At 44.8% G+C, this 14,766-nt stretch overlaps 2 protein-coding genes across 3 annotated transcripts in view; one reads left to right on the forward strand and one right to left on the reverse strand.

Moving 5' to 3' along the window:
* Positions 1-2,367, reverse strand: part of ZNF292 (zinc finger protein 292) — an 88,229-nt gene extending 85,862 nt beyond the window's left edge. Inside the window, exon 1 of one of the 2 annotated variants that reach the window (XM_028108018.2) lies at positions 2,192-2,367. In XM_028108018.2, coding sequence (XP_027963819.1) covers positions 2,192-2,359 — 168 coding nt within the window. In that variant the 5' untranslated portion in view covers positions 2,360-2,367. The remainder of the gene's footprint in view (positions 1-2,191) is intronic. The other variant, XM_028108019.2, reaches the window with a different exon arrangement.
* A 3,089-nt stretch (positions 2,368-5,456) lies between these two features.
* Positions 5,457-6,700, forward strand: LOC148164089 (uncharacterized). Its single transcript, XM_088024286.1, has 2 exons — positions 5,457-6,214; positions 6,592-6,700. The coding sequence occupies exons 1-2, from the start codon at positions 5,779-5,781 to the stop codon at positions 6,612-6,614; spliced, it is 459 nt and encodes a 152-aa protein (XP_087880412.1). The 5' UTR covers positions 5,457-5,778; the 3' UTR covers positions 6,615-6,700.
* The last annotated feature ends 8,066 nt before the right edge of the window (positions 6,701-14,766 follow it).

Raw genomic sequence — 14,766 nt, forward strand, 5'->3', positions numbered from 1 at the left:
AACAGATTAAAAAAAAACATAGCATTTGTTACAGAGGGGATCAAATATCAGATACATTCTGTAACTGTTTGAGTAATGGAGATTACTTTTAAATGCATTTAAGTTATTGTGGGATTTTAATGCATGAAATAGTTCATTATTCTTGAAATCCAGAAACCCAGCATGTTTTATTACTGTTTCCTGTAGCACTGGTCAATAAAAACTATATATATGTTATAAAACTAATCACTTAAAACACAGTAAATTCCTTTTATAATGATAAAAAAACAATGGTGTTTCATCCATTAAAAATACTTTTTAAAGTGGTAACTTTATGATATTGCATACACTCAAAGTCCAACCTGCATGAGATTTCCATTTTCCCAGAATTATTAATCCTGCTTATAAATACTGCTCGCCAAGAATATTTACGGTAATTAGCCTTAAACCCATCAGTAGATAATGCTATCTGAAAAGTATCTTTCAGCAAAGCTAGACTTTAATACTTTTCACCGGTTAAAGCAGACTTTACTTATAAAAGAAACACTTCCTTTTATGGGTACTTCAAGTATTCTTTTACAACAAAATAAATCTTTATATCTAAAAGACCAATTAACAATTAGTTGGAGCTGCCAGGGTAGGTCAAAATGGCAAATTTCAACAACTCTTTAAAACAAGGATTCAAAGGAATGATGGAATCTCTAGTTCTGCCACAGGTATTCTGATATCAGACCTTTATTACCTTAAGTGGGGAGCTTCCACATTGCACAGACTCCTAGACAAGTCACCACTTGATCTCACAAAGTTTTTTTTTTTTTAGATAATGAAGTACTATCAAATAATTAATGGCAATAACGTGCATACATTAATGGAAAATTTTCTTGTATGGGTTCAAGTATCCTTGATTTTCGAAAGGAAAGATTTCTGAAGACTAAAAATTAAGTGAAAATGTAATCTACTCGGGGATTCTAAAATAGTCCACCCATTGTTCGGCCTTAGGCTCATTATCTTTCCAAAACAACTTCTCTATAGTGATACATTGACAAGTTAACACTAAATGTGACCTGTATAAATTGTCTTTTTCCTCCTCGAGACGACAATCTAACCAAAATCTTCACCACAGCTAGTAGCAGCTCCTTGAAATTTAAAACTAACTGGAGGGTTTGTAATCAGGTCCAAATGTAGACCCAAACTCTCCGATTTCTATCGAGCAAACAGTTCTTTTAACATTCCAAATCCTGGGTAGAACGCAGTTACTGGAAAGCAGTGTCCTTGTTCAAGAAAAGAAGGAAAGGTCTGAAACTGCCCTGAGCACAGATCCACAAGAACCTCAATCCTCAAGAACCTCCGTTTCACCAGGAGGCCAAATAGGGAAGGCTCCAAGTAACAGGGGCGGTGGGGAGATGGGGGAGGAAGCGCAGAGGAAACCGTACTCCTCGAAGGGTGAAAGCAAAAGAGAAGCAGACTCTGGAAAGCCGCCCCACAGGATACAGGGAGAGCTCCTCTCCTCTACCGAGGAGAGCAACCTTTACCATGGAAGCGGTGTACCAAGCAAGCAAAGGCAGAAAGGGACAACCTCTGCGCCCCCACCCCAGAAGGTCTCGGCCAGCTAGAAGGGGTCGGCGGGGACTGTTCCTCTGAACATCAACAAAGGCCCCTTCAGTCCTAAGGCGAAACTCGAACAACAAAGGCCGGGAGACAGCGAGGACGGGGCCGGGGGCGGGACGGATGAAAGCAGGGGGAAGCAAAGGAATCAAACCAGTGGGGGCGGAGGCCCGTCGGAGTGGGAAACCAGAGGCGCAGAGGCGGGGGGCGCGGTAATCCCCAGTGCACAATAAGAGGAGGAGGAAAAAGAGGACCTGGCCTCCATTCCTCCTTTACCCTCTCCCTGCGGAAGAGAGGACTTCAGTCCTCGGCCGTCTACATCTCCTTGGCCTCGGGGACCGCGCAGTCCCGAGTTCGGGGAAGGGAAGGGGAGGGGGGGATTTTCCGCCCTGACCACAACTCCCTTCCCCCAGTCGGGAGCTGCCGACAACAACCGCCACAACGGCAGCCACACAAAGGCGCCTTCCTTGTACTCCCCGCTCCCGCCTGGGCGGCGGCGCCAACGATGCCAAAGAAGCGACGACCACCGCTCAGCCCCCAGGCGCTCGCTCGCCCTCTTCCCCCTCTAGCTGGGGAAAAGGGGGAGGGGACCCCCAAGCGCCCTCACCTGGCACAGCTGCTGACAGTACTCCGTGGCCGCTTCCACGGCCGGCACGCGGCTCTCCCGCAGCTGTCGCTCCAGCTCCTGGAGCCGCTCACCCAGGCGCTGCAGCTCCGCGACGCAACCGCCTCCGCCGCGACTCAACCTCTCCTGCTCGGCCTCTTCGTCCGCCATCTTCACACCCCGCTCCGTCGCGTACGCACCTGGGTCACGTGATAACACAATGCCACGTTCGGCGGGGTCACGTGCCGGGCGCGCTCGCACGCCGCCGAGCACGTACAAAGGGCCTGGTGGGGAGGATGGGGGAGAGGGGAGAGTGGCGCGAGGGAGCCCGAGGGAGGTGAAGGGAAGGGGAAAGGAAGAGGGCGGGGTTGGGGCGGTGCGGAAAACCGCGGTTTACTTACCCCGAGCGGGAAGTGGGCTGCAGCGGCCGAAAGGGGCGGGCCGGTGGAGGCCTGCTCTCGGTCACGTGGGCCCCGCGACTGGGGGTGGGGGAAAGCCTGGGGAGGGGCTGCCCTCTCGAGTGTCCCGATTCCGGCGTCCCTTGCCCCAATCCGCGAAGTCTTCTACGGACATTTGCCCCAGTTCCCCAAGAGGATGGGTGAGAGAAAGCTCTGGGTGGGCTGGGGCAATGGCTGCATATGCGGTTGGCCTGTGGGCAAGCCAGAACAGGGGAAAAGGGAGAAGGTAAAACCTACCCATGGACCGCAAGCGTGAGAGCCAAAGCCGGTCTACGAGCTGTCAAAATTGTCTGTGCCTTCTCACCAGGCGGGGGAGGAGGGATCTAGTTCCTGAGGTGCCACATCTCATCCCACCAGGCTCTCCTCTTCAGCCCCAAGAACGCCTCTCCCTTGGAAACACAATCTCTAGGGGGTGGAGGCAACAAAGGAAAATAACAATTGGATCAGAGCAGAATGAGGTTCAAATCCTCAGTCTGGAAAACGGAGCGAACTCATGACAAGCACAGCTTAAAAGATTTCGCTCTGTGAAATTGTGGACGTTGTAATCAGATGATTTTTAAACCACGAAAACATTTCTAAATTAAGTGATAGCCAACTAATCTGTTTCACTGTGATTTAAGACTTTCTCCTATACACTACAGAAATCACCATCACTGAAAACACTCTACATGAAAGCTCTTGAAAATAAAGTAGGTCAAGGAAAAAACAACAACAATAAGAACTCCATTAAAATCACAACGAAGGAGGGGAAATTAATGCTAAAATAAAAGAACAAGGTTACCAAGAATTATAAATTCAACAGCATTTTTTTCCTGGTGCTGCAAATAGAGATGGCATTCTCAACCATATTTTATATGGTTACCTGAAAGGAATGAATACGTGACACTTGAACAAAACAGTAGAAGAGGTACAACAAAAAGTCAAGTCCTTAACCCTAATGTTCAGAATAATGAATATTTTGTTAGTAGTAGAAAATTAGACAAGCTGCTTATCTTTCTTAAAACTGAATGGTCTATAGAAATTCAGAAAAAATGATACTGATCAGGCACCTAGTCTTTTCACTATCATTCCAAGTGAAGTATATTTTTCTAGTACAAGAATTTAAAATAAGAATTCCTATTGTGTGCAGCATCCTCTTCCAGAGATTTCTAGCAGCTACAGAAAATATTCTAGGTAGTATGTTGTCCAGAATGAATGTTTTGTAATGCATCAGTGATAGCAACAACATCTGTTAAGTGCCAGTGTATAAGGTGAGTGAGCACAACTGAATCCCTTATGAAAAAGAGTATCAGCTAAAATATTAGTATAACATATGTGTAGTGATATTACATATTAACAAGACAAGTTCTTCAAATATGTACTTATGGAAGAGTCTGGGGAGTACATTAAAAGGCTAAGGAGTGGGTATATTTTTTAAAAGATCATTGATAGCTGAAAAAGCAACAATTAAGGCAGCTAATAGATTTTAATATTTGCAGCTCACTTTCCCAAGTGAATTATTTTAGACACCTGAAACCAGGTTTCTCCAATTTATGTTATTTTAGGATGATGGTGCAAATATAAAAAGTGAGAAATATGAAATTAGCCAAATGTACCAGTAAATCCAAAAATAGATATCAAAAGGTTAGCAAAGCATATTTTCAGTTCAAGTATAATGGCTTATACCACATACAGAAAGAAAGAAAAACAGAGAAAAGAAAGGAAAATACGTGAAAAGAGAAATATATCCAAATACTGATTTAAAAAAATAGCCTGAGAATGTAGGTCATTCCCACCTCTTGCCCAGGATAGCCCTAAAACCAAGGAGACTTGATTAGCACATTGATTCTGAGCACTCTTAAGGTCTTGCAAATGTCCTTCATCATGAACGTCTAAGTCCTTCACCTTTATCCGTTATCTTTGAGCTGTACCTCCCCATTCTTCTGTTTTAGAGCCTACAGGAAATGGAAGGACTGGGAGTGAGTGGTGGTGTATTTAATTATCATTTACTGAGTATTTATGCACATGCACTGCTTGGTTTGGGAAAATCAAAGGTGAATAAAAACTATTCCTGCCTTGAAGAAGCTTACAATTGTGATGACGAGTCACCTGCAAAGGCATTATTTACAACATGACAAGTGTTCTATTATGAAAATGCGTGTAGATTCAACTCAGAACACAATAGTCTGAGGTGCTAACTAGAATGTCTACAGAATCTCAACAAAGTACAGGTTTTTAATTAAATGAGAAGGATTGGAAATATTCTCCCTTCGGAGGTCATGGAGATCTCAGAAATCTCATTCTTATCCATAGAAAACATGTATCAACAAGTACACGATTTGTTTGTACCTAAGTCCATTTGTTCTTAAATACCAAACTGTCAGTTCATTAAAGAATCATTACACACACACACACACACACACACACACACACACACACCTACTTACTGAGATGTTCTTGGGGGAATTCGGAGGCCTGTTCCATGGAGAAACAAGAATAAACCCTAGGGCCAAGAGAATCCTTCTCTCTGGGGAGCTCAGTGTCTGCACAGCGAATGCCGGTGCCCATTTTGGGCACAGTGCGACTGCTATGGACGTGATCTAATCATATGGACCTTCACTCCCAAGAGGCTCTATTTCAGAGTAAATCTGAGAGACAGGAATAGACCCTTACCCCACTCCTGCGATCAATAAAGCTGGGGAAACCTTTAGGGGACAGGTGTGTTTGCTTTCAGGCCACCTGTGCCTGCCTGCTTCGCGAACTGCCCTGCCTGCCCAGGCCTGCACCTCGCCGGTGCACATTTTTTCACTAGAATTCTTGAAATAGCAGGGCCCAGGGGCAGGAAGGGGCTGGTTTGTGCCTGCTAACAGAGCCAGAGGGCCGTGCCAGGGATGCAGCGAGCGCGGTGTTTGCAGAAAACGGATCGCGGAGGGGTGAGGCCGGGCAGGTCCTTACGACCCCGGGCGCGGAGAACCACCGCAGCCGGGCCCCCACCCCAACACGCGGGGAGAGAGCTCAAGGCCAGGAGGTGGCAGAGATAGCGCGCCGCTCTCGAGTGGCTGTTTCCCCTTCCCCGGCTCTGTCCCTGGGCACCCGCGGCCGAGAAGGTCCACAGGACCAGAGCCGGACCGAAGCTCGCTCCGCTGACCCTGTATGCGGGTCTCCAGTCGGCGGAGGCCAGACTTGGCTCCCTGGACCATGGCCCATCGGTCGCTAGCCCGGCAGCCGCGGGAGCGCTTGCGTCCTCGGTCCTGGGGCCGCCGCCACCGCCGCCGCCCGCGTGCAAGCTACCAAGCCTTGGCCAAGGCGTTTTTCCCACCTAGCGCTGCAGATCAAGTCCACAGAGTGGCTGTGTCTCCTGGCCCGGGAGCAGCGGCCGCCGGGGGGCCTCCAGGCCCAGAAATGCTGGAGCCTCAACAGGGCGCGGCGGGGCGCTGGGCCTCCGGAAACCGACCGGGAGGCGATGCTCCAGTCTGTCCTGCGGAGGCCGCGATGCGGGCACTGCTGCTTGGTGTCTGGCAGGCTCAACCTGCTCTCTTCCAAAGAGCTGGGCCGCCGGCCCAGACAGGCCGCCTCTTGGAACTCAGAGGTGAGGGCTGGAGTCTGTCTGGGGTTCGGTCCAGTAGAAAGTATCCCCAGAGTCTGGGAATCACTGCCGTGCCCAGAGACACAAAGAAGGAGCATGGGTTTGAAGCTCTATTGGCATCGGTTAAAAATATACCACACTTGGACAAGGAAGACATTTTTCTTGAGAGGAACAGCGAAGGGAGTCAAATAAGATGTTGAAAACACGAGGCAGGTGCTGTTCCACATGCTGAAATGATTCCAAAGGCACCGGGACACAGGACCCACATTTAGGAGGATTAATTTTAGTCCTTGAGTTGTCCCAGAAAGAAGATGGACAGGTAATTAAATGAGGAGGGGTGTTTTTATTACCTATTTGGGTATTTTTTTTTCTTTCCACAGGAGGAAAAGCCACATATGAATGAGAAAGAGGAACAGCACCTTAAGGAAATGCTTTTTAATACAGCCTCAATTATTCAAACTTATAAATTAACCAAGGTGAAAATAATCACTAAAGCAAAATAAAATCTTGGAAGCATGAAAATTGTATGCACTGTTTCTGTAGAGAATCCTTGAGTTAGTTCACAGTATCTCTCCAAAGAAGCAAAGAGAAATGTAGAAAGTGCCTTTCTTTTCTTACATTTCTGTTTTAATCACTGTATCTCATTTACCTCATTGGAAATCCATCAGAGAGTATTACTTTTGTGGCATGAAGGGTCAGAAACGTTTTCCCTGCTAGGTTCTAGTGATTAGTTACGACACAGATTAACAGGAGGAAACAAGGTTCAACAACATGTGTACCTCCTGTATACTTGGGAACAGACCCAGGAAAACTGTAAGCCAGGGTATGGTTGTTACACAGATCTAAGTCCTGGTCTTTTCTCTTGATATGAGTTTCTAGAGATTGAATCATCCCCTTCTTCCAGACACAGTGAAGGATGGGGACACCCTTACAAATGGAGATTTCCCTTATAAGTATAAATGTCTCTTACAAAAGAGTAACTTCGGGGCACCTGGGTGGTTCAGTCATTAAGCATCTGCCTTCAGCTCAGGTCATGATCCCAGGGCCCTGGGATCGAGGCCCGCATTGGGGTCCCTGCTCCGCAGGACGCCTGCTTCTCCCTCCCCTACTCCCCCTGCTTGTGTTCCCTCTCTTGCTGTGTCTCTCTCTGTCAAATAAATAAATAAAATCTTAAAAAAAAAAACACCAGTTTAAGTTAATCCACAGGCTAAGAGACACATTTTGGGGTAACAAATTCTGCTGCCCTTTAGTCCTTCCTTTGAAACTTTAAATAAGAAATTTCACAATCAAGAAGCTTGAGTTGCTCCATCTCACTGAAGCTGTCTCTTAGTCCTGACAATTGGTCAGTTCAGTTAAGCACTCGTGTCTCATTTCAGAAGGCAGTCTAGGTGGGATCCCAAAGTTAGGCCTATATTGTGCAAGCAATCAGGTAATTAACAAGAACAATTTCTGTGAGACAAAAGAAAAGCAAAGGTTAATGATTGGAGCAAATTATAAATCAGTCTGAGCCCAGGGGCAGCCAGTCAAGATTTCTAGTTGTCAGGGTTGGAAGCACCTTTGGATGGAGTGAGGGGAGGGAATGACAATCTGAGAGATTTTCCTGGTTTGCAGTTTGAATACCTCTGATTATATCATCTGTGTACCAATAAACTTTCTAAGGGGACCATACAGCAACAAGCGTGAAGAAGATTGTCTAAATACCAGCTATTGTGGCGATTTCTCTGAATTTTTAAAAAGATTTATTTATTTAAAGTGAGAGAGAGCATGGAGGCAGGGATGGGGAAGAGCAGTGGGAGAGGGAGAGGGAAAGTCAAGCTGACTCCGAGCTGAGCATGGAGCCCAACTTGGGGCTCGATCTCAATACCCTGAGATCACGACCTGAGCTGAACTCAAGAGTCAGACACTTAACAGACTGAGCCACCCAAGCACCCCGATTCCTCTGAAATTTGTATCAGGAGTCTAGTTTCAGTTTGCAGGGCTTAGGGGTGAAGGACAGTTTTAGTTCTCAGTGATTCCAAATCAAAGGATGGGAGAAAATTGGAAAAGTTAGTTTGGAGATTGTAGCCAGATGAGGAAACTAGGAGAATTTAGGATCCATCCAATTTATAGGAAATACCAAAACCTCAAAGACAATTAACATGACTGGAGTTAACAGGACTAAAATCTGGTATCTACATATTATAATTTCTACTGAGGCATTTTTCCTTTTACTTTCTACATTTACTTTCTAATTTTTCTTTCTACAATCACTATATTTTATCTTATTTGAAAATGATCTAGATATTCAATTAATATTTCATCATTTATTTTAACTTAGCAAAACTAAAGTTTCAAATTACAGAAGAGATTTGGGAAACTGTTTCTAAGAACACATACCTTAAAATATAATTGCTGCTAAAGAGTTTATCTGTAACTCTTATTCCACTTACATCTATCTAAACAATTTGTTCCCAACAGTTATGTTTAGAAGAACTTGTTTTTAAGCCAATTAAATAGAGCTCACCTACAAATTAATTTTAGCAACAAAAATATCACACATCTATAACATGTGTATACATGCATAGATACACATAAACATATAGACAGACTCAAAGAAATCTTAAAGCTTTGTTTTAAAATTTTAGCTATGAGGGATGTCTGGGTGGCTCAGTTGGTTAAGCATCAACTCTTGGTTTCAGCTCCGGTTATGATCTCAGGGTCATGAGATCAAGCCCTGCATTGGTGCCCAAGCTTGGTGTGGCGTCTTCTTGAGATTCTCTCTCTCCTTCTCCCTTTGCCCCCCTGCTCATGCTCTCTCTCTCAAATAAATAGATAGATAAATAAATAAATAAATAAATAAAATCTTAAAAAAATAAAGTAAAATAAACTTTAGCTGTGAGATGGGCATAATAATGCAAAACTTACTGGTTTATAAAATAGAAGTTGGATCCAAGCTGTGTTTCTGGCAAATGGAAAAAATTAAGTTTACCTCCCAGATGGCTAAAGCTTTTTCTACTAATATTTGTGAAGAATACATTTAAGATTTTGTATTAGCCCACTTTCTAAATACCTAACCCCTTTGGATTTCTTCTGATGAGAAACATCTCCCTAAAGTTTGCATTTCAAAAAAAATGATTCTTAGTTCCCAGAGAAGATGGGAGTAGAAAATCTACATCACAAAGGCCCAGAGAAATTATCCAAGTTTTCTCCAACATAGTGAGAGAGGAAACTGAAGGGACCCAAAGAAAAAAAGCTGTTTTTTTTTCTTTGCTCCTTTTCCTGCTTCTATTCTTGCTAGAAGCTGCACCCCTGCCTTAATGTATGTCCTCCTTGTAAAGGTCAAGGAGTTAATGATTTTTGTTGGGGACTTCCAGCATAATAGATAACATCTAAGGAATCACCAGGCAAGGTTATCAAGTATGTTTTCCAAGACCACTGACTACAGACACCCTGACACCAAGACCCCTGGCTTTAGGGCATAAGTGACTTATGGAGGACAGCTGAACACTTGTCTTTGTTCGACCAGTTCCTGAATGCCCGAGAAGACAAGTACACCAGATGACTGTTCTCAATAAAAACACCAGACCCCAAGCAAAAACAAGACTCATTCTCCTTTTTCTTTCTGCGTCTACCAGCCTCTCCATCTGTATCTGCTCTCTCTCCATGTATATCATCAGTAAACTCTGGTCTCACTTCCTCCTGGCTCAAGTTTGATTTCTATCCTGCATATAGCCAAGGACTCTTCTGGCTGGTCATTCAGGACCCCTTCTGGGTCCTCGGGCTTGGCAAGGCCTCACAGTAGGAGTTTTGAGGGTGTATTTGCCTATTATCAGAGGTTTAAATTAATTACTGTTTTGTTTTGTTTTGTTTAAGTAGGCTCTCTGCCCAATGTGGAGGTTGAACTAACGACCCCGAGGTCAAGAGTTACATGCTCTACTGACTGAGCCAGCCAGGCGCCCCTACATTAGTTACTATTTAAGTTTTTCCTTTCCTTAGGTGCAAGACATTTGTGTTTCCAGTTTCCTGATCTTTTACAATAGCTACAAGAATTTTGAGAGGAGTAGGGGTTTTGGGATTGGTGAGAATAGTAAACTTTGAATTGCTTCTAGAACCATATTTCTGGCTTTGTAGAGATTTGCAAGATAAAGACCATTGTTCCCAATTCCTTAAAGAACTGAATTGCAGGGCGCCTGGGTGGCTCAGATGGTTAAGTGTCTGCCTTCAGCTCAGGTCATGATCCCAGGGTCCTGGGATCAAGCCCTGCATTGGGCTCCTTGCTCAGTGGGGAGCCTGCTTCTCCCCTGCCTGCCACTCTCCCTGCTTGTGTTTCCTCTCTCTCTTGCTCTCTCTGTGTCAAATAAATAAATCAAATCTTAAAAAAAAAGTACTAATATTGCAGCCTGAATATCAAGGGGCTGACCTACCCATCCAATTAAATTATCTTCAATTTGTTTCTTTATACCAGGAAGACTTCCTTTGCAAATAAAACGGGAATTTAAAAAGATGTCTTTGTTTTAGAACTTCTGGGCCTAATGTTTTATGTCTTTAAAAAGTCTGTATAAAACATTTAACAAAGGCCTTTAGATGCTCTTCTTTCTGAATGCATAACTCAAACTTAGACCAATTCACTTTAGGGTGAAAGCCTCTAATATTGCTCCTATCAAGCCCCTATCAGCCTCCAGCTGAGCTATTTCCTGGTCATTTGTAGAAGGGCCTGGAAGAGATTCTGGTCATCTGTTTCCTTTGGGGATTGGGGGGGGAGCCATCTGGCTTGTCTGATAACTATAGTATAATCTTGCCAGGGAAGAACTCCCCTTAACAGCCAATCTAGGTCCCTCTGAGTGGGCTTGTGAATGACCACTAATCTTTCCAACCCCCCTTTAAATTTGGTGGGGTCTTCTAAAAGGGCTGTATTATTTAGAAAATCTGTTGCTGTCCAGGGGATATGAATTTTTTTGCAGTGGAGGCCTGGGATACATCCACAAAGAGCATTGTATAGGAAAGCCTGAAGTTGGCACAGTGTGATTACAGAGCCCTGGAAAGTAGGAGGAATTGTAAGAAACAGCAGTGTGAGCTCTACCTCCAGTCTCAGGTGCTTCTGCTAAATTCACTTCCTGAATTTTAATGTTTACATGAGTAACCTGTATACCCTGGGACCCTGGGGCTGGAAATCAGACCAGAGTGCTCTCTACAAATCTTGCAGAGCGGGGCGTCTGGGTGGTTCAGTCGTTAAGGGTCTGCCTTCGGCTCAGGTCATGGGCCCCGGGTCCTGGGATCGAGCCCCACATCAGGTTCCTTGCTTGGCAGGAAGCCTGCTTCTCCCTCTCCCCCTGCTGGTGTTCCCTCTCTCACTGTGTTTCTATCAAATAAATAAATAAAATCTTAAAAAAAAAATCTTGTAGAGAAAGGTAAGTCAAAACAGGCAGCTGGAGGGCGCCTGGGTGGCTCAGTTGGTTAAGGGTCTGCCTTTGGCTCAGGTCATGATCTCAGGGTCCTGGGATTGGGGTCCTGTAATGGAGCCCCATTGGCAGCAGTGGTGTTGATTCCCTGCTCAGTGGGGAGTCTCCTTCTACCTCTCCCTCTGGCAAGTTCTCTCTCTCTCAAATAAATAAATAAAATCTTAAAAAACAAACAAACAGGCAGCTGAGTATTTAAGGGATTTTCTGGGGAAGGTAGAAGAGTTTTAGGTATGAAAGGGACTTTGCTGGGACAATGGGGCTGGATTTTGAAATGGGGTTTAAACCAGGGGCCCAGAGATATAAAAGATCTTCTGGAGGGTCAGGGACAGGGAGGTGGGGATAAAAGGCTGTATGAGAGAGTGGACAAGGGGAATTTACATTAGATGTGGACTTTAATTTTTATAACATGTTTAATTTCTGTTCTTCCAACTTACTAAGGGAGTCAGTCCCTAAGGCTAGCTATCATCCTTTTTATTTGCTTTTCAATTTGGTCTTTCCATGGGTACCAATAAGACAATTGTTTAGGATAAAAGCTCTTTGGAAAAAAAAATTAAATACAGAAATTTGTCCAGTTCAAAGGATCCATCATCCAACCATCCAATAAGTAGGAACTTATTTTAATCTTAATAATGACTGAAACCAACAAGCCTTTTTATGGCTTAACCACAGATACAAGAAGTGTCCCCAAGGGAGAGCGCAAAAGATGCAGCCCTCACAAGATTCAGAAAGCTCACTCCCAGAGGTAGCCTCAGAAGTCAGACTTCACTGGCACAGGTGGTAAGAATGGTGTAGTGCAGTGTATCCAGTTTCCCACGAGAATGTGAGATGCTGAGATGCCTCCAGTCACAGACCCGCTAATCTGTGACACTGGGCAGGCACTACTGGAATGGGAATTTTCCAGCACTAACAAAACAGCAGAGGTTGAGACAACAAAGGTCCCTTATGAACCGGGACCGCTTATAACAAACTCCCCCGAGAACCGGCACAGTTGGACAAACAGAATGTGGCTGCCAGTTGCAAGTCCAGGTTGTTACCCATACTTCTGACCCACTGGCTATAAATCAGAGGTTCCCATGACTCCCCCTCTTTTTTGGATCCACAGCCTATTGGGCTGCCTGCCAAATGGACACCGGTACATGCATCCTACAGTTGGCAGGGAGAATATTCTCTCTGGTCACAAAGCCATGCTCCCAAGACATAGAAGACTAGAGGAAAGCCTCATCCAGTTTTTCTGATATGTGCATTAACAACTTTAAGCCCTGGGTCTCTTGAAGTCAAACTAATACCTTAGAGGGACTGCATGGTGTTTTACAAAGTGTCTCATTGCACAGAAATTGTTTTGGGGTTGGTGGATGACCTTGTGTCAATTTAACCTGTTCTGTGACCAACTTATCCTAACATGGGGGTCTTTGGGTTAGGTGGCAAGCACTCTAACTGCTCTTAAGTGCTCCATTTGTGCCCACCAATTTAGTGGCTTTGGCTTCCAGGATGCCCCTTAGCAACAACTTTTACCTCATGTGCGCATTAACCTACAGTCAAGTTTGTCTAGACAGATGCCGGTCTGTTGAGAACCATGAACTGCCAGTCTGAGGCAGGCTCGAACAGCAGGTATAGCGGCATGCCTATGCCTACATTTTACCTTATGGTTTTCCTCTTGATGACAAATAACACAATAGACAGAAACTAAGAAAAACTTTGACCATCTCTGGGAGGAAAAGGATCAATAAAAACCAAGAGTACTCAAAACAAATCTTTACCAGAGTCACTATACCCAAGGAAATAGTTCCATAAATATTTTCTCTGCTCATATAAATTTAGAAAAGCAAAGCAAGTAAAAAAATAAATAAGGACTCTCATCACTTTCACTTCCACCAGACCCTGCAGGCAGAGGTCCGGGAGACTGATGCGGTAAGAATTCTTACCTTCTGCCAGCTTTTTGTCAGAGGTCCCAGAATCTCTCAGCTGCAGCAACCCTAAAGCAAGCTGTGTCTGGCCAGTGAAGGTCCCGCCTGGCTTGCCAAAACTGTAGGGGTGGAAAAGTTTTCCCTTCTTACCATCTAGGTTCCTTGTCTGGCCTAATCATTAAATTGATATAAAACAGATTAACAGGAGAAAAATGAAGTTTAATAACATGTATGTGAAGGGGCTCAGGACAGGCCCCTCCCTGAATGTGCCACTTCGGCCTGTAGATTATTTTGAGCTGAAAGCACTTGAGACCTTGTGGGCTCAGAAAACTTTTGTTCCTCCCTTAACCACACAGAAGAATCTAAATTGGGGGTCTTTCAGAGTAAGAATTATTAGCAGATGTAAATTTTATCTGAGTGACCCATCTGTGTGCCAGGGCAAACATCTAATTACCAAGCATCTGCTCTTCTTATCACCCTGTGAAGTGCATTCCTCTCCTCTGAAATCCCAGACCCCCACTCCCTCTACTTAGTTCAGAATGACATATTTGCCTCATTTTGCCTGACTGTCTTTGGAATTTCCTTGTCTATGTGAATTCCCTGTGTGCAGGCCTATTAAATGTGATTTTCTCCTGTGAATCTGTCTTATGTCAATTTGAATTTTAGTCCAGTTAGAAGGAACTTTGAGGGGACGATGAGGGGTGATCCGATTGCTTGGAGCCTGGTGGCACGGGTGGTGAAAGAATGTACCCAAGGCAGAACAAAGGAGATAGAAGGTTTTTTAAAAAATTCTTTTTAAAGATTTCATGTGTTTGACAGAGAGAGAGAGAGAGAGAGAGCACACAAGTAGGCAGAGTGGCAGGCAGAGGGAGAGGGAGAAGCAGGCTTCCCACCGAGCAGCAACCCCCCAACGTGGGGCTCCATCCCAGGACCCTGGGATCCTGACCTGAGCCGAAGGCAGAAGCTTAACGACTGAGCCCCCCCACGCACGCCCTGGGATAGAAGTTTATTGACTACAATGCAGGAGAGCAACAGGCAGGACAGCAAAGGAGAGACTGTCTGCCAGGAGGCAGGGGTGAGGGGCTATAGTGAAGGGGGGAAGGTGAGGAGGCATGGGAACATATGGAATTTTCCCTTTTTGCTTCCTGTGCCAGGTTGTAAGTTGCTCATTGGTCTACTAGGGCCTATGGCTATTTCAGGGTGGGTTGCCTAA

This window comes from Eumetopias jubatus, unplaced genomic scaffold, assembly GCF_037043125.1.
Source record: "Eumetopias jubatus isolate StellerSeaLion01/CBP00866 unplaced genomic scaffold, mEumJub1_p1.0 scaffold_6, whole genome shotgun sequence".
Classification (NCBI taxonomy): Eukaryota; Metazoa; Chordata; class Mammalia; order Carnivora; family Otariidae; genus Eumetopias; species Eumetopias jubatus.